General features: G+C 39.1%; 3 protein-coding genes across 3 annotated transcripts; 1 reads left to right on the forward strand and 2 right to left on the reverse strand.

The window, feature by feature from the left end:
* Window positions 1-897: 897 nt before the first annotated feature.
* LOC119551947 lies at window positions 898-1,760 on the reverse strand. Its single transcript, XM_037861637.1, has 2 exons — window positions 1,679-1,760; window positions 898-1,484 (listed from the first exon to the last, which is right to left on the reverse strand). Exons 1-2 carry the CDS (start codon window positions 1,749-1,751, stop codon window positions 898-900), a joined length of 660 nt encoding a protein of 219 aa, XP_037717565.1. The 5' UTR covers window positions 1,752-1,760.
* Window positions 1,761-2,265: 505 nt separating this feature from the next.
* On the reverse strand, window positions 2,266-2,702 carry LOC119549730. Its single transcript, XM_037857971.1, has 2 exons — window positions 2,618-2,702; window positions 2,266-2,555 (listed from the first exon to the last, which is right to left on the reverse strand). The coding sequence occupies exons 1-2, from the start codon at window positions 2,700-2,702 to the stop codon at window positions 2,266-2,268; spliced, it is 375 nt and encodes a 124-aa protein (XP_037713899.1).
* A 6,036-nt stretch (window positions 2,703-8,738) lies between these two features.
* Window positions 8,739-10,059, forward strand: LOC119551951 (putative gustatory receptor 57a). Its single transcript, XM_037861641.1, has 2 exons — window positions 8,739-9,887; window positions 9,943-10,059. The coding sequence occupies exons 1-2, from the start codon at window positions 8,739-8,741 to the stop codon at window positions 10,057-10,059; spliced, it is 1,266 nt and encodes a 421-aa protein (XP_037717569.1).
* Window positions 10,060-26,668: the final 16,609 nt, after the last annotated feature.

The raw sequence follows: 26,668 nt of genomic DNA on the forward strand, positions 1-26,668 counted from the left end.
AAGTTAATAGTTCGCTGGACACAAAGTCCAGGGTTGAGGTCCTTCGACCACATAAATTTCGCATCCGAATCAATAACTGAAGCCGAGGAAAATGCTGGCAAGGGGATGCCGCTGACATTGGCTAGTGTTAAAGTTAATAAATTGTGGCCAAGGAGGATTTATGTGGTCGGGCCGCTGCCCTCGACGGCAATGACATTTCAATGTTTACATAAGGATCAAGGTGAAGGCGACGTGAAGGGGGTAAAAGGACGAGGCGGATTCGAAGTGGGATGGGGAGTGGGAGTGGCAGGCTGCGTGCCTTTCTCTTTGTATTAATAACCATTCTGCCACCGCATATGCGTGACGTTGCAAATGGGTGCACCAGGAAAAAATCTATTAAGCTTAATTAATTAAATATAAAATGCAGCTTACAAAAATATCTTTCATTATTAGAGACAACCTAAAGTACATAATCTGTTAAAACTATTTAATATGGTTCGTTTTGTGATAGAATCTTTAAGTCAATAAACAAAGATTTAATAATATGATTACAACATATCTTTCTAATGAGAAATGACACAGTCATAACTTTCTCTCACAGTATACTTCTTAGAAAACTTGCACAGATTTTTTAGACCTGCCAAATAACCCCCTTTTCTTTCAGTGCCTGCTCGTGTGTCACATATGAATGTCTGTTTCTTGTGGGCAAGTCCACTTCCCTTGTTAAATGTTTTCGGGCGAAGCCCAGAGTGCATGTCAGCAAATCATAAAATGTGTCAATCCAAGATTTTCCCAAGTCATCCGACCATTAATAAAGACAGCCCACCCCAAACTCACGCAATATGGAACAATTAAAATTTAATAAACTAATCGAAGTCAATAAATACGTTTACTTAAAGTAGAGGATACTTTTTAGCTTTAAAGCCTATGCCTGCGTAATTTTCTCAGTGACTGGCGATGGGATCGACCACGTTTTGAATACGCAGATCTTAAGGTTCCTGCTCGAATTTCTAGCTGACGCCTTCGGCGACCCTTTGAGCTCAGGACAATGCAGGTTACTCCATTACCGCCAGAACCCGAATCCGTAGAAGTAACTGAGGGGGAGTAGAGAGTACCAAGGTCTGTGGAAGTCTGTCTCCACTCGCCGGATGGTTCTACATCATCCACAAAGTCATCATTGTGATTGCTCCTGCCGTTAATGATCTCACCGTCGGCACTGCGACTGTTGAAGCAGACCTCCTGGGCGGATCCACTGCTGCCCGAAGTCGTCGAGGATGCAGTGGAGTTCAGCAGACTGGTGATGTAATCGATGGTCACATTCGATGTGACCACGTCGAACAGAATGGAGCCACCAATTCCTTTTGTAATGCCAAGGGCAAATCCACTAAGCCCGGACAAAGCCGAAGCCACCGATCTTCCAGCCTCAGAATCCACACCTATTCCGGACTCCCTCAGAGCCTTTCGCAGTTCTCTTCCCGTCAATGGGCGAAGGGCCAGGCGACGAGCTGCAAATTAAAAAAGGGTAAGGATTAAAATCTCTAAGATAAAATCATTTTTAAAAATTAAGTTAATACAATAAGACTTAAGACAAACATTTTCACATAGAACCGTATTTTCCCATAGTATTCCTATAGGATCCAGCGGAGTATATTATTATCCAAGCCATATTCAGCTTAATACTTCCATTGTCAAAACTCACCTTCTGCACCTGCATTGATACACACAATTAGGAAAACAAGTAGGCCAAAGGTCAAATTGCCGAACGACTTCATCTTCTCGACGATCTTTCGCGTAATCGCGTAGAAATCCAACTGAAACAGCCGATGGGTTCAGCTTCACTTTTATCTGTGACGAGAAGCCAAAGAAAGTTACAAGTTTTGCATATGCAAATCCATGAATTCCGCAGACAATAAAAGACATTTTGACCCCTGAAAAAGATACGACCCCAAACTGGTTTTATTAGATACGTTAATAAGAATCATTTTTAATAGTGCCCGTGTCTACTTCTCGTAAATATATCAGCCAGTCAGATTATATTGTGACTCAACCCTAAAATGATATGAATGATAGACACATTTTATAGAAATATTATCAGAAATTTGTATTTATCCTTTGATATAATCCGCAGGGTAAAACCATTTCAATTCGCAAATCATCCCCATTAAATTGCTACAACTATTTATCCGCCTACTTCAAACATTATAATTATTTTTAAATAATTAATTATAATTATTTTGTTAATGCTTAAATATAAATACAAATAAGAACACATTTCTTTTTGTGTTTTCAATTATTAGTATAGTAAACAAGGCAAGTTACATCTGAATTAGAATTTCCATTATCAAAACAGATCTCCCTAACCGAATTGCAATTGGCTGAAACATTGGTTTCCTCGGATTCGGTTATATTCGCAGTAATGACGTCGTAGATGAAGACCCCAGTCAGGGCCTTTCCCAAACCCAGGGCAAATCCAGTGAGGGCAGCAAAACCACTGGAAACGGATCGACCCTTGAGCAGAGAGCTCTCCAGTTCCCGAATCTCAGCGGGTCTCAAGGGGCGCAATCTCAGATGTCTTGCTAAATGAAAAGGGGAAATTCATTAGTTGATGGTCTCCACTTTCATAGATCATCATATCCACCCAAGGGACTTCCACTATACGAGTAATTCGAAAGAACAATCAGGCCTATCAAGAGCCGCCTCGTCCACTTGTGGCTGTTGTTCATCTTGCTCCAGGGAACTTGACTTGGCCCGACCTCAGCATTGATTTATATTTATGCCTGGGCCAAGTCTTTAGAACTGATTTGCATAAGCACTAATCACTGACAAGATGGAGAGGCAATCACTCATTCCACATGCATACGTTTATGCCTCGATACTCCCATCAGGCAGATTTCTTTATTTTTTTTGCTAATCAAGCACTTTCACTTTGGTTGATATGAATATGAAAACTTGGCAAATGAGCAGCAATGAAGGCGAAAGCAAACTTGATGTGAGGTCGCCGGGATTTGCATATTTCAAAGGTGGATACAGGGACAACAACAGATATTCTTGAGACCAGCTGACCTGCTAATCGAACCGTGTCACATGGTGCTCTCCACCAAAAGAACCCACAAACGGGTTTATGTCACCCAGTCGACGACATTATTCCTCGTTAGGATCTGACTTTTTATTTAAAATGTTTTTTATACAGTACATACCCATATGTGGGTATATTGTATTTTAAGACAGATATAGGAAAAACATATAAGTATATCGGGGTTTTAGTTAAGATAAAACGATATATCAGAAAAAAATACATCATTATTATAAATATATATAAAATATTGAATATTTTATTATAAGGAACAAGTTCAATTCAAACGTACTTCTAAGAAATCATCAAGAAATTAAATAAATTAAAATTAAATTCATCAAATCTGATATTTTTTTATGCAATTTGGTAAACATTTATTGATATGGAAATATATATTTATTAATATATGTAAATAATATTAATATAATCCTTATAGATTAAGGTATTTCATAATTCGATACTTTAACTGAACCTCCCTTTTTGCGTGCTCTCCTTGTGTTGACTATAAATTCAGATTTCGTGGCTCGACGGAAGTATTAAGCTGATTTTATGGCTTACAACTGCATACTTAAATGTGCTTCCAGGCCAACCCAGACTGAGATTCAGATTCTGCCGGGGAGTGTTGTCTATCCCATTTGGCAAGCGATACGCAGCCGGTCCCTGGGTGCACTTTTATTTGCCACGTACAAGTTGTGAATGGCCGGGCAAAGTGGGGCATAAAAAGTTTTAGTTGCAGCTTTGTCAGACATTTGCTTTTGAAAATGGCTTAAAGCTGACATCTGCCAATTGTCGGGTAAGTTTCTGGCTTTCTCTCTGTCCCCTGGACACCCGGGGGTGGAGTTTAGGTATCGAAGATATATAATGGAACTGCTGCTCCCTCAGCTCTTTTTTTTGGCGGACACTAAAAATGTCATGGTGTAACAGCTGCCGGGCAACAAGTGAAATGCAACCGAAAGAATGCCGAGCTGTCTGCGCACGCGAACAATGCCACATCAACGCCATCATTAGCATCATTTTGAAGGGCCAGCCAGAGAATCTTATATGCTATACATATATACAGTACCTACCCACAGAATCCACTCCTTGGGTACGCCCGATTATTTCTGATTTACGCGGTGGCAGCGGGCGTTGCGCTTAACATCATTTGCAGCTCATTAATCAGTTCTGACGCACGTCGGGCTGCAGCTCCGAAACCAGCAGCCAAACCGACAAGTCTTCATGTGGCAAGGAAAGTTGCCGTTTCCCTGGGAACGTGCAACATAATCGGATTGCCGGCCCTGAAGGCAACTCTTCGAGAACGGTGCGCCATCGGTGGGCAAAACTCCAATCTTTCCACACCGCCTTTGCATGTGCCGCGTATCTAATTTCGTTTGATTAAGACTTTTTTACTTATTTAGGTTTGGTTTTTTTTTTTTAAGGATTGACTTACAATGATAGCCCAACCAAGCAAATACTGGTTTTTTAGTTCAAGAGCAATATCAGAGATAACAGAACTAATAACTATTCCAATTTTATAAATACTCTATCTCTTGTTAATATTAAAAATATTCAGATCTATTAAAAAAACTTTTTAAAATATTTTCAATATTTTTAAGAACCAACTCTACAAATGCCCAATAACCCATTATTTACGCTATAAACTATACCAAAACTCAATACAACTTTGTAAATTAATATACTGCCTTACAAAATATTTAATAAATCGTTTATGGTATTATCACGTTTATTAAAGCAAACTTTTTCAAATTACAACTAAAATTTTATACCTAAAGTTAACAATCGTCTTATTAGTCATTGATTTTTTTCTTTTAAAATGATGATTCCTTCAGTGCAATTAGTAGTAGTTTCCTCAAGAGTTTGATGGAAGCTAAACATTTTTTTCTGTGTGTACTTATGTACTCTTTCTTCATTCAAGTATAGAGGCCATCTCGAAGGCCTGGTGGGAATAACCCGGATAGCGCGAACTAATACACCCCAGTGAGATCTGTCCCCCTGGAATGGAATGCAGGGCATCTGTGCAACTTCGAGGCCTTGCGAATTGACTGCGAGAGGTGAGAAGTTGCAACACAATGAGCAGGCACCATAATTTCATCTTTTTTTTTTGCTGGTTTTATGTGGCACGGCTGAGTGGATTTTATGCTGGCCGGCGGAGAAGGGGTTTCGCCTCAAATGAACATGCAGCACGGAAAAAATGAGTCAAGGCGCATATTTCAACAGCTGCGCGGAGATAAAGCAGCCGCGATGATAACCCTTGACTATAAATATATACGTATCTAGACGTATTATGTTCGCATAAACTTTATGCATAACACAATTTATAAAAGCGTCCGGAAAGGAGTGCACTTACTCCAGGGCCATTTGCTCGTTAACATTAAACGCCTTTGTGCAGGAGGACCAAGGACTTGCCCTTATCACTGCTCCTTGATGGGCGGACATTCGAGCGGTTAATGGGCCGCCGCTTAAGGATGCTCGTCGATATATCCAATCAATGCAGGCCCATTGGCGCCGTTATGGCCAAATACGGTTATAAGTTGCATCAAAAGTTGATGGCTCCATTGTGCTGTTGCCGCTGTTGCTGCTGCTTTCTTCTTTATTTACGACGATGCGATTTATAGGGCCTCGAAAGGGGGGAATCCCACTTACCCACGACAATTTTGACCCAACTGGGGGTCACCGTCTAATTGTGAGAACAAGAACATGCGTGGTACGCTCAGGACTCGAACAGAACGTTAGTTAGCTTACTGCCATAAATCATTCTTTATTTCACTCACGCACACCATCAACAATGAATGGGCCAGGACATTAGCACCTTCTTGGCCAGCAAATCAAGGCCCGAGTGAGTGAGTGTGAGTGGGTGCGTGGGCAGTAATTAATTATGGTGTTATTTAATTTAATTGTGAGCGGCATTAAGACGCACTCAGTCGAGCAAGTGCCTACAAATGGGCTGCTCGCCATGCCCACTTAACTGCCATCTTTTAAATTGTCGGCAAAAGCAATATCCGTTTGAGAAAAAAATGTTTATGAATACCTTTAGCATTTTAATAATATTTTAAAAACAAATAAATATTATAATAATAAAATACTAAATAAAATAGGCAAAAGAAAACCACGATATATTTTAAATGTTTTATAATGATCACTTCTTCAACATTAATCATTTCTGATATCATATCTTGAGACACACATTAATATATTGTAATGATTGTATAAGAAGCATCCATTGTTATCATAGGACAACATATAATATAAATGGTATTCACAAAAATATTTCCTATAGGAAATCACTAACTGATAATTTCTTTTGCCTCAAAGGAAGCGTTATTTTTAGAAAATATTTAAAACTTACATACCTACATAAAGTTTTTTCTAATTTAATTATATTTTTCCCAAGTAACGCTAGAAACAAAAATATTTCACAGCTATAGTATCAAAACAGCTTCAATCTTACCGTTTCACTGTCATTTTTAACACATTAGAAGTCCTAATTTGATTTGGCTCACTTATTGCCCTCAATCAAAGCATGTTTGGCTGACAAGGGAGTGTTGTCCTCTATGTTTTGGCCGATTCGGCCCTTTGGAGTGTCAGAGCCGAACCGCTGACAACGAAATTTTGATGGGGGTCATGTGGAAAACTGACTGTGAATTTTCCATTTTTCCCATTTTCGACAGGCCTTTTCAGATATGTGTTGGCATTTGAAATTAGCGTTAATTGAATCCATATGGACGGAGATTTGATTTCCTTTTTATGTGATTCGGTGTTGTTTTACTTTTGGACATTTCAGTGAGTCAATCAGGCGGTCCATCAGTCAGTCAGGATGTCAGGAAGTGTGTGGGATTGAAGGGAAAGGGAGTGCGAGTGACAAGGACAAATGGCCGGAAAACTGGGAGGGGAAACACTAAAATGTACTAGGGATTCAATTTAAATCAATAGGATCCGATTGGATTAGTTAATTGCCATTGTTAATGCAAATTTGGCTGCATATGTTACTGGCTGTGCGCTGTAGCGAAAGGAGATAAATATTAAATACAAATTAACAAAAAAAAGTAATTACAGAAGTATACTCCTGGGGAAAAAAGGACTCCCTGACTGCTGTAAATAGTATAACTAACCATTAACTGATTTCGAACGCAATTCATGCACAGTATTCGAGCATCATTTGTTTATGCATTTCATTTATAACATTTATTTCCTAGTTAAGCTCCCAGAGGTTAATCAGCCAGAAAATCAACAGTTGCGCATAAATAATTCCGTGTTCGAATTTATTTATGCCTCTGTGTCCATGTGCACTGAACCACAAATGTGCAGCAAACAATTTATTAACTGACGCCATTCCACTCCGTTTGGTTGTCATTTGCGACCATTTGACGTTTTTCCATCCGGACACAGCCTAATTAATTTTACACTTCTTCTGCCCAGCTGAATTGTCCCTTGGCGCGACTTTCTTTCGGGAATTTCATAAATATATAATGCAAAATAATTAACAGAAGTGAGAGTGGCTGTGCGAAGGCGATGATTGATTACCACCTGCTACCGTTTGGACAATCATAAAATTTCCGTTAATCAAGTTTTATTAATTAAAGGCAACAAAATGTTACCCCCTCCATCTTGCGGCCCACATCTCTGTTAATTTCACCTTCCTTGGAAAGCTGTAAATCATTCCACATATACGTATACATCACTGAACTGGCCCAGTTCGAAGGGTTGAGCTCTGTCACCGGGCATTAACAACTTTTCCCAGCTTGGCCATAATCCCATGGATTATGGTATTTAATCTGACAGCTTTTCCACTCCATTTTTCCCGGGATGCAGAAATAAAATTACTAGTATTTCCACCAGCTTGTATAATTTTTCCAAATTTATAAAACTCTTTATAAGCCACAAAACCAATTTAATTGAAATGCAACTTTTCGATTAAATTGTTAGACAGTTTTTGCTACTTGCTGGTTTTTCTGCAAAATGTGATATACCTAAAGTTTTTAGAGCGACGTAAATTGTGGGTATATTGTAATCGTAGACGATATGTCCGAATAATAAATTAATTTTTCTTGTCCTTCTATCTCACCGTTTAACATTAAAGATTCTAAAGAACATGATTTAGAAATATGTAAACCAAATTTCTGGGTTTTTTTTCTTAGCACATCGAAATCAAGTTAGTGAGTATTTTTTGGTCGATACATTTGATTATATCCTTTTTTCTTGTTTATGTTCAAAGCATGTCTATTGTGTTCACCGCGTTTACCGAGATTCCGCACCACAGGCAATTAGAAAAAGAAATTGTTCATAAATTGGGAAAAACACTTGTCAAAAGTTATCACAAAAGTAATCAAGTTAATTACTATATTGCTTTAATGGTCATAACCCATTTGTAAAGGTAACAAAAAATACACATTCAGAATTTTCCCTTTGTATGTAAGCCTAAACACTTTGTAGATATAAAAAGATCAGGAAAGTTGATAAAAAACTCGATATTAAATGCAATTAATCAAATAAATGTATTGATAGCTGGTTGAGATAAAATATTTTATATAGTATACCTTGATCTGCAACCATTTTTTATTTATTATGGCTCGAATTGGCAGGCATTATTTTGAGTGCACGGATTTTAGTTAATAATAATATTTCTAATATGTAAGTTGTACCTTCCCAATAAAAAATCCCATTAGTTGGTCTCCAGAAACCAGACGCGATGGCCGTGTTGTTTTTCTTCTGCGAACCAAAAACGGTTTTCGATTGTGCTGGATTCATTTGCAGCTTGCAGTTTTTATTGGGCTGCAATGGATTCGGCATTTATGGATCTCACTTTAAGATCAGTCGCTGGAGAAGGATTTACTCGCTGTCGGTGGCCTTTTTGGCCTTACTCGGTCTTTTTGGATCCCTAAGCGTACTTTTAGCCGCCGAGGATGTAAAAGAAAGGCTTGGAAAGGCGGATGGTCTGGTGTTGAGTATTTCCGTTCTGGAGTTGGTCATGTCCACCTTGGTCTTTGTGGCCACAGTGATATCCTTGCAGATATGTGCCCGTCGTCATTTGGGAATCTATATGAGATTGGCTGCCTTGGACTACCGACTGATAAGCGACTTTGGCGCCAATCTCAATTATAGGAAAATTCTGAGAAAGAACATAGTGGTGCTGGGACTGGTCACCCTTATCTATACGGTGGCTATCAATTGTGCCGCCTTCCAAGTGACCGTTGGCAACAGACCCCTTTTTCTGCTATTCGCCTTGTGCTATACGATTGTCACCGGAGGACCCCATTTCTCAGGATATGTGCACATGAACCTGGCCGAAATGCTGGGCATCCGTTTCCGGTTGTTGCAGAAACTACTTTGCCCGGAGTTCCTGAAATGGCGATTTCCGCAGATGCAAATGCGGGAGTTGCGTATACGCCAGTTAGTGTCTATGGTCCAGGAGCTGCACTACCTCGTCCAGGAGATCAACGTGGTCTACGCTTTTAGTCTGTGGACAGCAATGGCCCACGACCTGGCCCTGAGCACCAGTGATTTGTATCTCCTGTTCGGGCAGTCGGTGGGAATCGGCGGAGGTGGCCAGCAGGATGATGATGAGGCGAAGCAGGGCAATAGATACCTATTGCTAGGCTATGTGACCCTCTGCATGTTGCCACCACTCTACAAGCTCCTCATTGCCCCCTTCTACTGCGATCGCACCATTCGAGAGGCCAGAAAATGTCTTTGCCTCGTCGAGCAGCTGGACAACTGGTTTCCTGAAAAATCCTCAATGAGGCCTCTAGTCGAGTCCTTAATGTCTTGGCGAATGCAGGCCAGGATTGAGTTCACCAGTGGCCTTGATGTCCTTCTCAACCGCAAGGTTATCGCTATGGTGGGTAATGTGTGAAAAATCTAACTATTGAATTAACTCTTTCATTCATTAACAGTTCACATCGGTTCTGGTCAACTATCTGCTCATCCTCATCCAGTTCGCCATGACCCAGAAGATGGGTGAGCAAATTGAAGAGCAGAAGGTTGCTCTACAGGAGTGGATTGGATACTAAGAAATGTAGAATAAATAGGTCGCAAAAAAGATATTACATTAACTTAACTTAAAGCCATGTAAAAGCAATTTCGGTGTCCCTGAACTAATTTTGACCCCAATCTCATAAAGGTTTCGATGGTCATTTTCAGTTTATAATAAACTTTAAGTTGCTTAAGTCATTACTCGAACCTCTTGGTTAATCCTCACTATATATTATCTTTTTTAAAGAGATTTCCGTTGTTTGTAAACCTACAATTAGGAAGTGTTAGTGTTACAATGCCCTTAAAGAACTGTGGTGACCTTTAGATATCTTAAAGTGTCTCGAATTTATGGGCGACACATGGGTAATTTTTATCAGGGACTAAATTAATTTACTGCGAGTGGCTCGTTAACATGAAAACCCCATAAATAAGTCAGCTTCCTCCTCCGAACTCCCAGTTGCAGGCATCTTGTGTCCAGTGTCCACTCACAACGGCCCAATGTCCTGTGTCGACTGCACCCAGGAGAGCCGACTAATGATTATTACGTTTGTCGTTTTATTTTATTTGAGTTTTATGTAAATTTCCTTCAGGGGATGACCTGGGTAGGCGGTGGCTGTTTTATCAATGCAGTCCAACCCCAGGTGAAAGTCTCCGGGGGAGGGAAGTTGAAGGTCCTCCGACTAATTGTGTAGAGGCATACGGTTTCTATCGATTTCTCAAGTCAATCATGGCCCTTCCAAGTCGGAAATAAATCAAGGAGTTTTCGGAAATGTCGTGGCATTTTGCTTATTTTCGTAGGGAATGCCAACCAATTTCCGTACATTGCCAACCATTTGTACATGGATTTAATTTCGAAAGTCGTAGTTGAAACATTCGCATGAGGGGGGAAACTATTATGAGTATTCGCGAATGTTATCACCTTAATTTATGGCCAGCCCATTGGAAGCTGACTGAAAAGGGAGACTTTGTGTATTTATGGGAAGGCGGCTTTTATGCTGGTCGTAACCATTGTCCTGGATATGACGCGTAATTGAATAATATTTTTTCGCTCCTTCTCCCTTCAACTCGGTGGGCTCTTTTCGCCGCATTCCTTTGCCGTATTCAAGTATTTTCGATTGGCATGACTGCAATCCTCGCATATACGTATATACACATTTGTACACAAATGTTCGCAGTGCCATATCATTTGCAATAATTACCAACGGCAATCCGCTCCGTTTTTGCCTTTTAAGAAATGTGTGCGAAATTATTGCATACGACTAATTGAAAATTGATTGCGCCCACTTTGGACGCATAATTACCAGAATAATATTTGCGCCAATAAAATATCGAATGGCAAAACCATAGAAAATGTTGCATTAATTTAGCCTGCCAGTGGGGGTAAAACCATTTACATGGCAACTAGGCTTGAAAAAGGTTTTTGATTTCTACAAAATTAGCAAACTATTTTTGGCGTGAAATGTCAGGGTAAAAATAATATAATATGTCGGGGTCAAATGCTTTTAAGGGGCTTGCTTTAGTTTCAACATTATTGAGGTGCCTTGGGTTATTTTAGTTCGGATAGTTTAATTAAAATCATGAATCTATAAAACACAAACATTTTAGTGGAATTTTGCCCGATACCAGTTCAATAACTTTGTTTGACTTTAGTGGTTATAGAAGTGGAAAATGCAAGTCTAAAAATATATAGTATAAATTAAATGAATATCAGTAAAGCTCTGTTTGGTTTCGGTGGTCTTGTAAATAAACAATTTTAAAATAAATGTATTTTAAAAGTTTGGTTTATGGAAACATTTTTTTTTAAATTTAGTCGCTTACAAGCTAATGCAAAATAATTGGTTTCAAGTTGTGTAGTGTTAGAGCTTAGATTTTAAAACATTATATGTTAATTCAAAGCACCGGAATAAATATATGGCTCACCTTGTTTTTTATTTTTATTAGTTAAGAAACCAACTCTTCTTTTTGTTGCTGTCCCTAACATTACAATTAATATATTTCTGGTACCATATATCATTTTACTCCCCAATTACCAAAATAAAAGGATTTAAGGAAGTAAAGCAAAGTAACATCCGTGTGTTTTACTAGAACCCATAAAACTGCAAGGTGTGTGTAATCCCCCAACCCTTCCAAAACTTCCCTTTTCACCTGGCGAGGAGCCTTCCCCCAGCCCATTGTTAGGGGCGAAGAATGAAAGAGTGCAGAAGCCCCGGCTCGACAGAGCTGACAAGCTTTTGTAATGTCCAAGCCAAAAACTCATAATAACGTAACCCGCTTTACTTAACTAACTCATTTAAAAGTTTCACTAATAGCACGTCACACATGCACACAGGCAGCACATGGCGTGTGCTTAGCCCAATTAAAATGTGGTCAGGGCTGAAGCTTTCACAACTCGCGAGGTGCCCGCATCAGCTGAGGATAAAAAAAAAAGTAAGAAGAATGGGTTCGGAGGATGGTGCTGAAAATGAGGATGAATCTGAGGCTCAGGCAGCATCTGCTTCGGTTTTATGCACAAAAGTCGCTGCAACAATGCAGAAATGGCTGAGTTTTTCACTCCGGCTCCTTGGCATTTTGCATTTGGTAGCTTAATTAGCAGACGTAGACCGTTTTCGCACCTGCATGAGAAATGCGAACACAATGGCTTAAATGGCAAACGCAATGTGTTTACACCCAGGGATAATGGATAATGCGAGCTGGCACAAATTAGGGTTAAGTTGGCTGACAAAAAGCATTCATTATAATTATGCGAGCCAGTGGGTTGGCACTGGCTGACTTTATAAAGAGAATCGAGTATCTCTGTGGCAATTGTCAATAACTTACTTTGCACACATATCCTTTAATTAGCTTTGTATGTTTGCCCTCACTCCATTCTTAACTGTCATCCTATTTTCCACATATCTATAAAGAGTACACACATATATTTATCTCACTGTCTGTGTCAAGTCAATCCACATTTATTTATTTGCATAACTTCCACTTAAAGTGTCAAGCCAAAGTTGAGATACATGAATCTTGGCAATGTTGTTTGCTCAGCATTTGACAGTCGAATCGAGTGGAAGGAGAATTCAGAATACAGACCAATTCGTATGCAAATATAATAGTTTCCTTGCTCTTTGGGGGGATGGCGAGCATTTAAACAGATTTCCCGGCAAATATTTGCAGCAGTGAGTTAATCAAAATATCACGCATACGACACGTGCGCCGCGCATTTTGCATAATTGATGGGCAATCAATTAAAACCAACTTTCTCATCCTGGGCCCACAAAAAAAAACTAGGGAATAGTGCCACTCCTGGAGGTGAAATCACTTCAGAGCCACTGAATTGGAATTGCCTTCGGGGACACTTTGATTCGGTTTGTGTGTTTGCGTCTCGAATCTCGCATGCAAATCCACTCAATTAAAGCAATTTCGATGCAATTTTAAGGTCTCTGGGTGTCGGGGCTTTAAATTAAAAATGCATTAAGTGCGAAATGTAGTTGCTGCATTCGCATTGTGGGCTTCCATTCCTAATGAGGCCAGACACAAACATTTGCCCACGTAATAAACATTTTACGACCGTGTGCGAGTGTTTATTTATTCAAATGCATTTAAAATAGCATGAAATGCCATAAGGAGGCGACACTTAACGAGCCCAAGACGAGTCCTACTCTATATGCTATATATATGATATATATATATATATATATATATATGATCCCAGCGAGACGAGCACGCAATCAAAGACGGCGAGCACGAGGACGAGAACTCTCCAGGCTGAAGCATTCGCCATGTCGCAGCGTAAACACTGAAGCCTCCTTTCTCCTTTCACTCGGGGCAATGTCAAGAGCACCTGGCCCACTCACACGTGCTGAGGAGATAGAGCTGGGGAGGAGCAGGTGGTTCGGGTTCAGGTGGTCCTGCACCAGCAGGTCCTTTTTGGCTGGCATCCATCCATTAATGCATTTACTAGTCTCCGCTGCTCGCTCATTTTGTTTGCACAGTCCAAGCAAACGACTTTTCGAGTGTCGCAGCTGCAAGGACATGGCTCAAAAAATAAACACACATGCACGTCTAATTCAAGTGCAAAGAAACAGGCAAATTATGAGCATTTTGTGCTGGCTGCTTAGTGAAAATGGTAAGAAAGGTTAAGGGTTAAGGCCACTTTTGGCCAGCCGTTCGGTTAGGCATGGCTTAAATTTCGTACAAATTCTTTCTTTAATGTTGGTTTGACTCGATGATATTATTTTATAGTCATTGACAAAATAAATCTGTTTTATTTTCACACGAATTGAATAAGTCTATTTTGTTTTATAGTTCCACTGTTAAGATCTGTCATTGGGAAATCTAAAATAAATTTCATTATTTCCAATTAAAAAAACTTTTAATTTATTTGTTGAAAGAAAAAACAAGGCAAAAAAAAACAGTCGATATTTTCTCGTGTTTTTAAAGATTATCTGCCATTCGTTTGCATTTTGTATATTCTGTGAAAAAGTGAGTGTGAAAAACGACAAACCCAATCAGCAATCAATTAGGCATTGATTTAATGCGTTTGATCGCCGGCAGAGTCAAAAGCTTCGCATTAATTCAAATACCAATATTTTGATTTGCCAATTGGTTTCCTTGCAAGCCAAATCCATACACACGGACCATAGAAATCAGTTGGCTTAGTGGCGGCCAAACCGAATCAAACCCGCTTAACCCAGCCCATGAACCCAACAAAAGCTCTCGGCCAAAAATTCAGTGTAAATGGCCAGAAATCAGAATGCATACTACCATATACTATTTACACCCGGCGGAATACGCGTCCAGCTGCAGCCTATCTCCATCGCATATTGGCTCGCAAATCCTGGCATTAGCCCCTTTTATGCACATAAAGAAAAACATTTAGAATCAAACTTTTGTTAGTTGAAATCCTTCGTAAAAAAGATGATCTTCTCTTCAGTAAGGTTTTATTGATTGATACACTTAATATTAATATAATATTCAATGTCCCTGAAAATAAAATTCAAGAACAGTTTTTTCTCATTTTTAAGAAACTGTTCTTAAATATTAAGCAATATTTGTTCTTGATAACTAACTTATGCATGATTTTACCCAACATCTTTCCTAAATTTAATTTATTAGTTGTTGCAAAATGTAAATGTAAACTTTTAAATCTAATGGAAAATGAAGCAAATAATATACAAAAAATACATCAAATGATGATTGAGTAGAAACTTAAGATGTAAATAAAAATGCAATAGTTTAGACCTTCAGTATTACTCTTCGAAAATTTCCATTTATTTAACGGAGAAGTTGGTGTAAAATTCATTGTTCATTTTTTTGTAATTTTCTATTTTTTTTCAAAATTGGTACCTTAAACTTAATTTCCCTTGGTGTATATTTCCAATGGCCGCCGATTGGCATTGCAGTTTGTCATGCGTGTTTCGCACAAAATGCGATCAGAGTCGACAAAGCGACAAGTCAGCGACGCTAATTCGATTGCAATCCAAAGTCGAGACCGCATTTGGCCGCCCTGCAGGCGCAGCTTTAAACTAGCGTAAAACACAGGCTTTGGCAACAGTTTAAAGCGCCAAATACGCAGTCACTTTTCCAATAGGAAATCGGAGACAAACACATCCGCCGGATGTCTAAGCCGAAATCAATGAAGAAGTCAGGTGTAGAAATCGGCTCACCAACAAGGAAACAGAGTGAAATGCCAGCAGCAGAAGCGAAAATCGTTTTGTAATTTGAATTTGATTTTGGCAAACAATTTCGGAATGCGGAAATTGAAAGCGCATGCTGCGCGGCAACTTCCCAGCTTACGTAATTACAAGCGGGTGGTTTTATAAGATAGAATAACAACAATGAGAGATGGCTTCTCCTACGGCAGACTTGAGAATATATATACTTGTATATATTTAGCAGCTTGCAGCAACAAGCTGCAAACGCGTTAAGAAAGTTTCGCGGTTCCGGCACTTGCCAAATTGACTGACAATGCACAAGCGCATATACGACCGTATTCGCCGACGCAAAGTTCGCATAATGGCCTAGGCGCCATCCTTTCAGACCCTCGCATCCATTTAATTGAAGTGAAATAACATTTTGTGTCAGCGTCTAACGAGAGTTTCCCTCCCCCACCATTTCCACCCGGGGAAACCCTAAACTTTTCCAGCAGCATCTGGCATACATTGCGTATGCGCAACATTGAGCTCGCTGCAAGGCGAGAATGTTTTGTGCCGCGCAAATCTGTTGCAAGGCGACCAACATGCAATTTGCAACATGCCCGGCAACACTCCATGTCCTCCAAAAAGGGACTCCAAGTGGCTGCGAGTGCAAGTGCAAGTGCGTGTGGTCTAAGTCAACTTTAATTGAATCCCAGCCAGGATGACGCCAGATGGACCAAATGCGACCAGGTCGCGACAACAAATGAAACGGAACCCCAACGGAACAGTTCAACTAATGAAATCTGGATAATAGTCGGGGGAAGTCGGGGGAATTGCATACTTCCCGATCAAGGGAAACCGAGTGTGTTTTAAAGCATTCGCAAATCAAATATCCAATAAGATTTTAATCACTTGAAAACTTGGTGGCTTGCAATAACGCCCACTGGAACTCCCATGTGTGTTGTTCCACAGGGCGTTATTGCATCCACCCTGTAAACTTTACCATAAAAAAAAATATTGCTCATGAAAAAGTTTAGTTATTACCTAAAGAAATATATAATTTTTTAGATTATAAAGTTAGTTTGTTCTATATTTTTTTATAAAAATAAATGTGTACTTAACTTCAATTTTAATTGGGTTCTTTGCCAAGATAGTACTTATTTATCTTTGATTCGAAGTTGTATGAATTATTTTAAACATTTTTAACATTATGTAAAATAAATCCAACGTCGATTTTGACTTTCCCCAACTTCTGAGGACAAAGTAAACATCACTTGGAGTTAAGAGTCCCTTCTTAGCACCCAAATAAAAAATCTGGCGGAAAATGTATGTAGTTTTTTATATAAGAGTGTGCCTTCAAGAAGGTCGTATTTCTCGTCAGCTGAACCAGCTGTCCTTGAGCCATTTGCCGCGCTATATTCACTTCTTCCGGTCTCCACTTCAATGCTCCTCATTCTCAACCAGATGCCGGCACATTTGGTCAAGCTTTGCATGTGACTTATGCTTTTTACGCCTTTCATTTTAATTCGGTTAAGCTGGAGATGCGTGCCGCACCCGGAGGAAATGTGGAAAAGGGTTGCAGTACCAGGGTACTTGCCTCATAGTGCCACATGTCCGAGCAGCCCTGCTCCATTAAGCTAAGTGCCGTGCGAAGAAGAAGGATCCTGTGCTCGCTGCAGGATATGCAATGCATTTGTCATTGCGGAATGCGTTTTAGCAAATGTTGGCCACGCTTTCAAAATTACATAACACAAATACCAGGAGACGGAGATGGAGCTGCAGCCCGGACCTTGCTTTGAACGAAGTACCGACTCTTCCCAATGCTGCTGATGGTCCTACAGTTTTTTCCAGCTGCACTTAAAGAAATTACCACAATAATTTTAATTTATTTTTATTTACCAAAATATAGTTGTATTTTTTTTAATGTCATTAAAAGTGGTCTCTTTTGGCCATATGACACTTTTTTAAAATTCAACTTATTTACTGTATTTACTTTAAAAGATAATGACTTCCATAAGTAAAAAAGGTATACAGCTCAAAAAAATTTTATAAATTTATGTACTACATAAAAACACATATGCTTAGATTGACATAAGTTCTTAAAATACAAGCAGTCAGTTAGTCAAAATTAAAGCGAGTCATATGGGCGTTAGTTTTCTAATACCACTTAATTAACATTTTATTCGTCTTGTAAGATTATGTTGTCTGATTGCTATAAAAATTGATTTTATTTCCATTTTTCATTTAAAATTCGTTTGACATTTTCTTTAGTATAACAAATATTTTGGGAAAAGACTTGTAGGGAAAAACTGCAAACGATGGTGCAAATATAGCAATTGCAGTTTCTCTGCGTGATGTTGCTGGTGGCGATGTTGCTGCTGGTGATGTTGCTTCAGCCTTTGTATGTTGCTGTGGTGGCAGCTGAAATTAATATTTGCACTCAAAATGCAATTTTCCAGGCATTTCCTCTCCTTTTCGGTGGTCCTAGTGGAACGAGTTGGGTGTTGTCACTTGTTAGAGCTGCTGTTGCTGTTGCTCACGTACATGCCAGCCACTTCCGCATTTTGCCCACCCAAAATACCCGGACCAGGGAGCCCATAGCCCACAACCCAGAGCCCAAAAACCCAAAACCCAGACTCCAACCATTCTTTCATTTAGCATTTTCCCGTTTAGCAGCGTGGGAAATGCAGCGTCGCGTAAATGAATTTGCCATTTCTCATGGCAGCAGTAGGTGGACCATGATCCTGATCCTGGAGTTGCCCAGATTCCAGGCTCGGAAGGGTGACATGACCATTTGTCAAAGCCAGGCACACAGCATCACATGTGCACACAGCCACATTAATAGTTAATTAGGCAACTGCTGGTGTTGCTGCAACATCGTGGCGCACCTGCAACAATAATTGCATTATTCATGGGCTGTCGCATGTGCGGCTGCTATTTTGAGCAACTCAATTTCATAATAAGTGGGTTTGTAGTGCCGTAAACAACGGCAAAACAGGCAACAACAGGCGCCAAGTTCAAGAACTCAATTATGTAAGACAAAAATGTAGCTGAAGAGGGAGCCAAGGATTCGCAAGAAGGCAGGGGGAATCCCCTGAGAATCCTGCGCTGCTACTGCTGCTGCCATCGTTAATCTTACATGCAAATTCATATTAAAACTATGCCCTTGCCCTGCCGTCTTCTGCTCCTTTCGTCTTTGCAACTGGCGCAGCACAAAAAAGTTGTTAATTTTGTATGCCAACTGTAAGAGTACTTTGAGCCCCTCTCGACCCCCTTCGCCGCGCCCCCTTAACTCAGCCACTGCATTGCGCACTGCTTCTCATTGCAATAACATTTTGTTTATTTGAACTTTTCCGCTGGCGGCGATGGTGAGGGCTGCACGGGGATTTCTGCTCGGTACTCAGTACTATGTGTCTGCATCCATCCCGGCCCAAAAACTCCACAGAGATGAGCTCGAAATGATTACACCAGACGAGTTCAATTAGGGTATATGTATGATAAGAAATGATTGGAGCCAGTAAAAAATCCAAAAGGGATTAATTAATTAATGGGTTGGTACTGTCTATTTCCTTGGATACTTGTCCTATTTTGATCCTGGTATACTCTGAATTAAAGATAACAATTTATAAAATGAGTATGCAATCGGAAACATCTTTTATAAATAATTAACAAATGAATACTGTGTAATTTTCAATCAAAAATCCCTGTATTATGATTAAACAATTGAACAGTGTAAAATACAATGTTCATTATTTGAATCAAATCAATATACTTCATTATGGTAATATGGTTATTATGGTAATATATGATTCTTGGGCTTATTATTTTAAAACTTTTATGTAGCTCAACAAAATTTCCTTTAAACAAATAAAGCTACGTATAATTTATAAAAATTATGGTTTGGCACATACTGCTTTATACATATTTAGGAAATTTTAAAACATAAGCAAAAGGTTTTAGTACAAACGAAATTTAACGCTTTTGCTAACAGTAAAATTACTTATTGTTAATTTTTATAATTATTATTTAAAATTTTATTTAAAATTTAACTAATGTAATATGATATATTTAAAGCCATACACGAAACGCCTGATTTTTCGCTGCACTTTTCCAAATGCAATGCCAATACTGTGAGTGGATTTCGCATCGCGTCAGAGAAAGTTCGTCTCGCCGCCAGCCACCGAAAACAAATAGGTAAACAAGTATGAAAAATGCTAATGAGCCTCTACGTAATTAAAATCACACACCCATATTTGTCTACAAATGTACATACAGATGTCGCTCACAGGTGTATACAGGTGTGCAAATGCGGAATCCTCGCTGACGGAGATGCAATTTCAACTAATTAGAATTTTATTAACTACAAAACGGACAGATTGTTGGCAGCCTCATACTGTGAAAGCGAAGAGGATTCGCCCAAATGAATTCCCGATCGTTGAGGACTCGACTCGACAGCCAAGCAAATAGTTGGCTCAACGTTGGGCATACAGAAACCATGTCAGATCCAATCTGCATAACAAATGGAGAACTCGAAAACCCTTTTCAAGGCCAAAGTCAGACAATCAAAAATGTATGCATTTCACCAAATATCGAAAACTTGCATAGGCATAATTTGACACTAATCCCCAAGCAGAGAAAACAATGAACAGGATTCCCTACTTTTTGGGGCTTTAAGATTTTCTGAAATGCTGAATAACCAATGAAAATATTTGTTGGTGGGTAAATATTTATTTATTAAGCTTTAAGACAGTATAAATATTACTGTACGATTTTTCAAAATTTAAGTTGATAATTTAAATTAAAGAGGTACTACTAAGAAAAGAACTTTAGTATACTGTCAACAAAATGGAAAAGTAAAAATAAATAAATGCATATTAAAATTTAAGCTTTCCCATTACTTATTAAAACTAAATTATGTACATGATACAAAATTTGAATATAATAAGAATTTTAAATTCATTTTAAATCCTTGAAATTATTGTTAAGCCTAATATATCCTTATTTAAAATTTATAACAACAATGATTGAAAGTCACTGAAAAAAGAATTTCAAATGAATATGAAATATATGTTATTTAAATTTAGCTAATATATAGTATTTGCAATATTACACTGATTATGGATGTAAAAATAGATTTAAACTAAATATAAAGAGTTTAGCGATGGTACCACATTCTTCAATTTAGAGAAATTTAATAGTTATCCAAAGCTTTGGTGCTAAGTTTACGTTTCCAAAGACCCATATTCATATATTCCGCTCGTGGGTAATATGAAAACTTTGGCAAACTGATAAACCAGATTACTGTAGCGCATCCTGGCACAGTTTCAGTTTTCAGGCCCTCAAACACACAATCACACTGGCAGAAAGGCAGTCGGAGATATGATATTATAAGCAAAATGCTGTGCTCTCGTTCTTGCCTTTTCCATATTGTAGGCAATTTTATAGAGTGTGTAAATGTAAAAATAAAATACAAAAAAATATAAGGGAAAAACAACAGAGGGCAGCACAAAAAATCGGAAGAGGGAGGCGAAGGCAGCCGCAGCAAAGGCAGCAAATTCGAATGAAAAACTTTCTAATGAGTCGGCATTACAATTTCAAATTTGTTGCGCAAATTATTATAAAAGTTTGTGTGTGAGCCGAACAACATACTCAAAGTTATATACATACGTACGAGCCTGAGGTTGGCATACAAATGCCACAATAATAATTTCTACCCCCAAAAGGGAGGGGAAAGTCCGTGAGTCAATTGCAGAAGGAGTATAGCCTAGTTTTGTTGTTTGACTGCTACCTTTATCCAAAAGAACTTGTTTTCAGTTCCAGTCACTCAGCTTGACGTTTAATTATTTAATTATGTTTAAGCCTTACTGCTGCACTTTCAATGGGCCGGCAGAAACTGAATGTTTTTGGCAGCTTTGTGGAATTTAAATTCGGGTTTTACCCGCAACTTTCCCTCCGAAATTGTTTTAGTGGCATAAATAAAATGTAAGAAATTCGTAAATGTATATATGTTTATTCAGGGGAGCATGACAGGTCAGGCTGGCCAACACAATTCGCACCTAATTTAGTTTATTATTTCATGATTTCATTTATTTTTTGCCTGCGGTCGGCCGAAAATTGTCGGCCAAAGTGGATTAGAGTCGGTTTGGGCCGTAAAAGAAATTTAAACTTTTCCGTCCTCGTTTTTTTTTATTATGCGTACAAAAAATTGTTGCATGCTGAATGGCGGTGGCTTGGTGGAAATGGTAGGGGAAGCGCTGTTTTGAATATTTAAATCATTTTATTTGCCACGCCACTTAGCGAGCGGCATTCAACGTCCGTGGCAGCAAAAAGCGCCTGCAATTCTTTCTGCTTTCGGCTCGAAATCAATTATTTAGGCAAAATGTCAGCCAAATCTGTGCTCTGTTGTTCTGCGCTCACTGTTTGTGTCACGTTATGAATTTAGATTAAACAATTTAGCCATCAGGCTGGATGTGCAACATAACTGGAGGGAATTCAAATCAGTTCACGGCTCTGATCACCAATAAGTTATCAAATGTAAATCACTTACATATTGTGGAATACTTAAATATGACCGCTCTTTAAAAGCTATTATTATATAATCCGATGTTTCAAACAAAGTTCCACTACGTTTAATTTATAATTCTTATTAGTGTTTGTCATTGGATATTTGTTTCATTTGCTTAATAATGTATGCTTTCGTTATGTTGAATGCAAAATAATTGCTGTTCTCAATTTATCTATTTTTGGGATTTTTTATTTCTCTTTACAAGGCTCCTAAAATAAAACCACAAAAATGTTAGAGAATCCCATAAAAGTTTTAATTAAGCAACTGAAGGCAGTAAAACCGGAGCCAAACTATTTATTTGTCTGATTTATGATTATATTTATTTACAAATTGGCTCTAGTAACTAGGTAATTCACAATAACAAGTATAATATAAAAAAAAAACGTTTAATATAATTTATGTTCTTAATATTAGTTGGATATTTTATTGAACATATATTGTAATTGATTTAATGGCTTCCATTTATGCAATTGGTCTAATTAGTCAAAACATTAAACACCATTTCGATAATGCAACGTGGAGATAATTATAAACGTAAAAGTTTAGTAAATTGGTCAAATAAAAAATAAAAATAAAAATATAAAAATTATACTAAGCAAAGAAAACTGTTTAAGTACGGGGACTTTAAGAAAAATAGTTTAAAGAGATGGTATTCCATGGTAATTTGTCATAATAGTTAATTGGAACTCTTTAATATTTAAATCGTCAATTCGAGCTTCATTTCTCTTAAGAACCTAATCGATTTTCGATGTGTTTGAGCAGGAAAACAAACGTTCCCATTTCATAGCAGTCCAGCAAGTGCCGAGCTATTTCAGACAATTATGCTCTGATTACACACGTTTTAGCTGCCATCGGACACCGTTCCGAATCCGGATCCAGGACAATTGTCCGCTCCAAGGGAGGAGGTCCTGCACCTTTGTTAATTGCAGTTGCAGGCGTCCTCTGGCCAATGAGCTGGCGGAAGCTCAAATGGCACTTGCTGTGCATTCAACATTAGTTCGTTAGCTCCGGCAAATGGTCAACAGCAAAAAGCCCTCGGGTCCAAGGAGCGGCGACCTCTTGGCCAGAAGTCAGCACGGCCAGCAAAAATGTCAACTTGAGGCGAAGAAAGGGCACAGACAAAGGCCCTTCTACATACATATAGTAAGGTATGGGTTGGCCAGGTGGGATGTGCGGCCAAAGGGTGAAGTATAACAAAAGAGCTGAAAATTAAAAAGAGACAAGCAATTAAAATGGCTTACAACCGGGCGAACAAGGGGGGTAAATCGTGAATGGGAGGCGGGACTCACGGGGCGGGAATCAAGGAGCGGTAACAGCTGTAACTGTAATTGTTGTTGCTGCTGCGGCATAATTGCCGACAGGATGCAACGCACGCGACCACTTCCGCTTGGCAGGCGCTTCATCCTCGGCGGCCCTTCCGGCCCTCGTCCCTTAACCCTGTGAGGTCCAAACATTGCTAAATGGACCCCGCAATTTATACAAGGCCTTCAACTCTTAAAAAAAGTGCCCAAGCACGAGCAAGCAACTCAAATTGTAATAACATTTAAAAATTTAAGAAAACCTTTTGATATCCACACTTAAGGTAATATTTTTGTAATATAAATATTTTCTAAGGTAGCACAAATATTTAAATATGTATTTTTGATTCATCAAGTTATAGAAAAGGTGTATACTAAAATAATATCGAAAAAAATTTGAATACATATTTTAGATACGGAACCTCTTTTATTTTAGTTTACATTAGTTTTAAAAAGTGTACAACAACGAGGCAGCTAAATCGCACTATCTATATGTAAGTAAAATCTTTGTGAAAAGATTGAACCAACGGAAAAACTACCTGTACAAAAGTATATCCTCATATATTAACATATAAAATAAAAAAAAAAATGTTAAGTAATATGGCCCAAAGACATCCCTAAGAACCAAAGGGTTAAATAATCCCCATCCAAGAGGCAGCAAAGAGACAGAATGGGTTTCCCGGCAACTCATAAGGCTGGCACATTTTACGCCCAAAATAAATGGCGAACCGAGTGCAGCAGAAATTAATGGCAGTGCAAACAACAAAAGCCCCTTCCCCGCCTCTTTCTCCGGTCCAGACAGAGCTCAGTCCGCTGCACTTTGGACCCGGACCCGTACTCTTACCCGTAGCCGGATCCCCGGATTCCCGGAACCCGGAGAACCCCCGTTTCCACATCGCTGTCTCTGCTGATGCGTAAGTTGTCAGTTGCTGAATGGCCAAGTCCGCTTGTCGGTCACCCTGATCCCCATCCCCGTCCCCATCGCCTTCTCCATCCTTCAACCGTACTCCTCTGAATCTGAATCTGAATCTGGGTCTGGCGTGGCTTTTACCACTGACCAGGACTTTGTATAATGTGCATACGCCCCGTAAGCCCGTAGGCGGCTTTACGCCATTGAGTGTTACTTCCGGTTTTAAGGAGCTGCTCCCCAAGTGCTGTGGCTAGAGCAATTACAACAATTGGTTGTTACAACGTGAACAGCCAGAAATCTGAAAAAAAATATAAGCTGGGATTACGGCGCACTCACGAAAAGACCGTGTATCACTTAATGGCTTACAAGGACTTAAGGTGTATTAACAAAATGTTAAGTTTAAATAACATCTTTCTAGACGTCGGATTAATTATTTGATGCCTAAAATGCTTAAGTTAAATACTAGTTTATAAAAACATTTCATATCAATTTAAAGGGTCTCTGGAATCGGTTTTATTTATAAATTGATTTTACATTTTTTTCGACGTCTTATTATAACTAGAAAATATATTTATATTTGCATAAATATTTTATTTTTTTACATATTGTAGTTCCTCTGATTTTTACGATTTTAAAATTATAGGTAGATGTTTGATTGGATTTATATGTTTTTTAATTACATGTTATAACTTTCTATAAGATCTTAGGCAATGCTTTAAAGTATGTTTTTCTAAGAGATTTTTAGGACTTAACAAACTATAACTATTTTTTTTTTTATTATTTTTAACAATCTGTAAGTATTCATAGAGATTTCGAAACTACCTTTGGAGTAATAATCAGTACCAGAGCATACCCGCGCATTCGCCATGCAGCAACCCAAGAAGCCAGGGGGCATGGGTATGTGGGACTCATAATGAAATACATGGCATATGCCGAGACCCGGATCTGGCGAACAATGTGTGAATGCAACTCCGCTCCACAGCCGGTCGTGGCTCCGGCATCCTGTGCACTCCGTCCGGATCCCCGCCGTCACGATGGCAATCATAATAATGGCACACAATTTAACAGCACTGCATATCGGAAGGAAATCTCGGTGGCCGCAATCTGTGCCTCTCGTCTTCGGGCGGCTGTGACTTGGACTTGGTCGACTCATTGCATTTGCCTACTTATGTACTCAGCCCGGTGGGCGATGGAGGGGCGTGGCGACGGCACTGCACTGCAGACCGGTTAAATGGGTCACTTTGACCGCTGCACAAATGACAATTGCCGGTCAGCAAATCCTGGGGAATTGCTGCAGTTGTTGGCCCGGCTTAAATGCATATGCATTAACAGAATAAATTATGCATTTTTCGCACATAAAATTCTGTCGCAGTCGACTTTCCCCTGAGTCTTTCCTGGTACATTGCCGTAGAGTCCTCTGAGTCATCATGACACAGTCCCAAGATTGCATAGGTTTCTCCCCATATTCATCTACCACGCAGTTATTAAAGTGTCACCCAGGCAACCTGCAACCAGTGACGTCCTGCGAAGATTTGAGATGGTAGCCTACAGAATTCTAGTAACCCACCTGCCATGTTGGCAGGGGTTATATTTTTTTGTGGACCACTTAATATAACCAACAAAATTCTGGGTAAATTCATATCTAACTTGCTACTTTAATAACATTAGTTTAGAATTTGCTAATAAATAAAATGTTTTGGAAAATAACCCTTTTTGCTTAAAATAGTTTACGATATTTTTTTTTATGTTCTAAAATTTTGTGTTGTTAAGTAAAAAAGCATTGGGAGTTAAACACGCTCTTATATAATATTCCAAATAAAATTGCTAATGGTGTTACTGAAAAGTTTACCTAAAAAGCTAAGCATTTAAAACCCTTGAATTCGTTTACCCTTGTGTATAAAATATACCCCAGTCTGCTTCCAATTACTGCTCACCTGATATTGCCGCCACTGACCAGGGGGAAGAGGACTCTCGGATGGCTTGGTCATGGTCAGGACGGAGTCACGGCTGCTGGCAGGCTCAAAGTCTCATTTCCCGGACGCCGCCTCGCCTATTCCTCCGACCGACGTGTTCAGGCCGAGGTCCGCTTTGATTGCAGTCACCAATTAGCGTAATATTCGCAATATGCTTTTGTCTGCGTATTCATTTTTATTATTTTTCCTTCGCTCTTTGAGACAGCAGCACGCCTAAGGGATACGAGGGGGATTGCCCAGTTTCCATTCCATGAATATTGGCCGGCAGTGTCATGGCAAA

The sequence above is a fragment of the Drosophila subpulchrella genome, chromosome 2R (assembly GCF_014743375.2).
Source record: "Drosophila subpulchrella strain 33 F10 #4 breed RU33 chromosome 2R, RU_Dsub_v1.1 Primary Assembly, whole genome shotgun sequence".
Taxonomy (NCBI): Eukaryota; Metazoa; Arthropoda; class Insecta; order Diptera; family Drosophilidae; genus Drosophila; species Drosophila subpulchrella.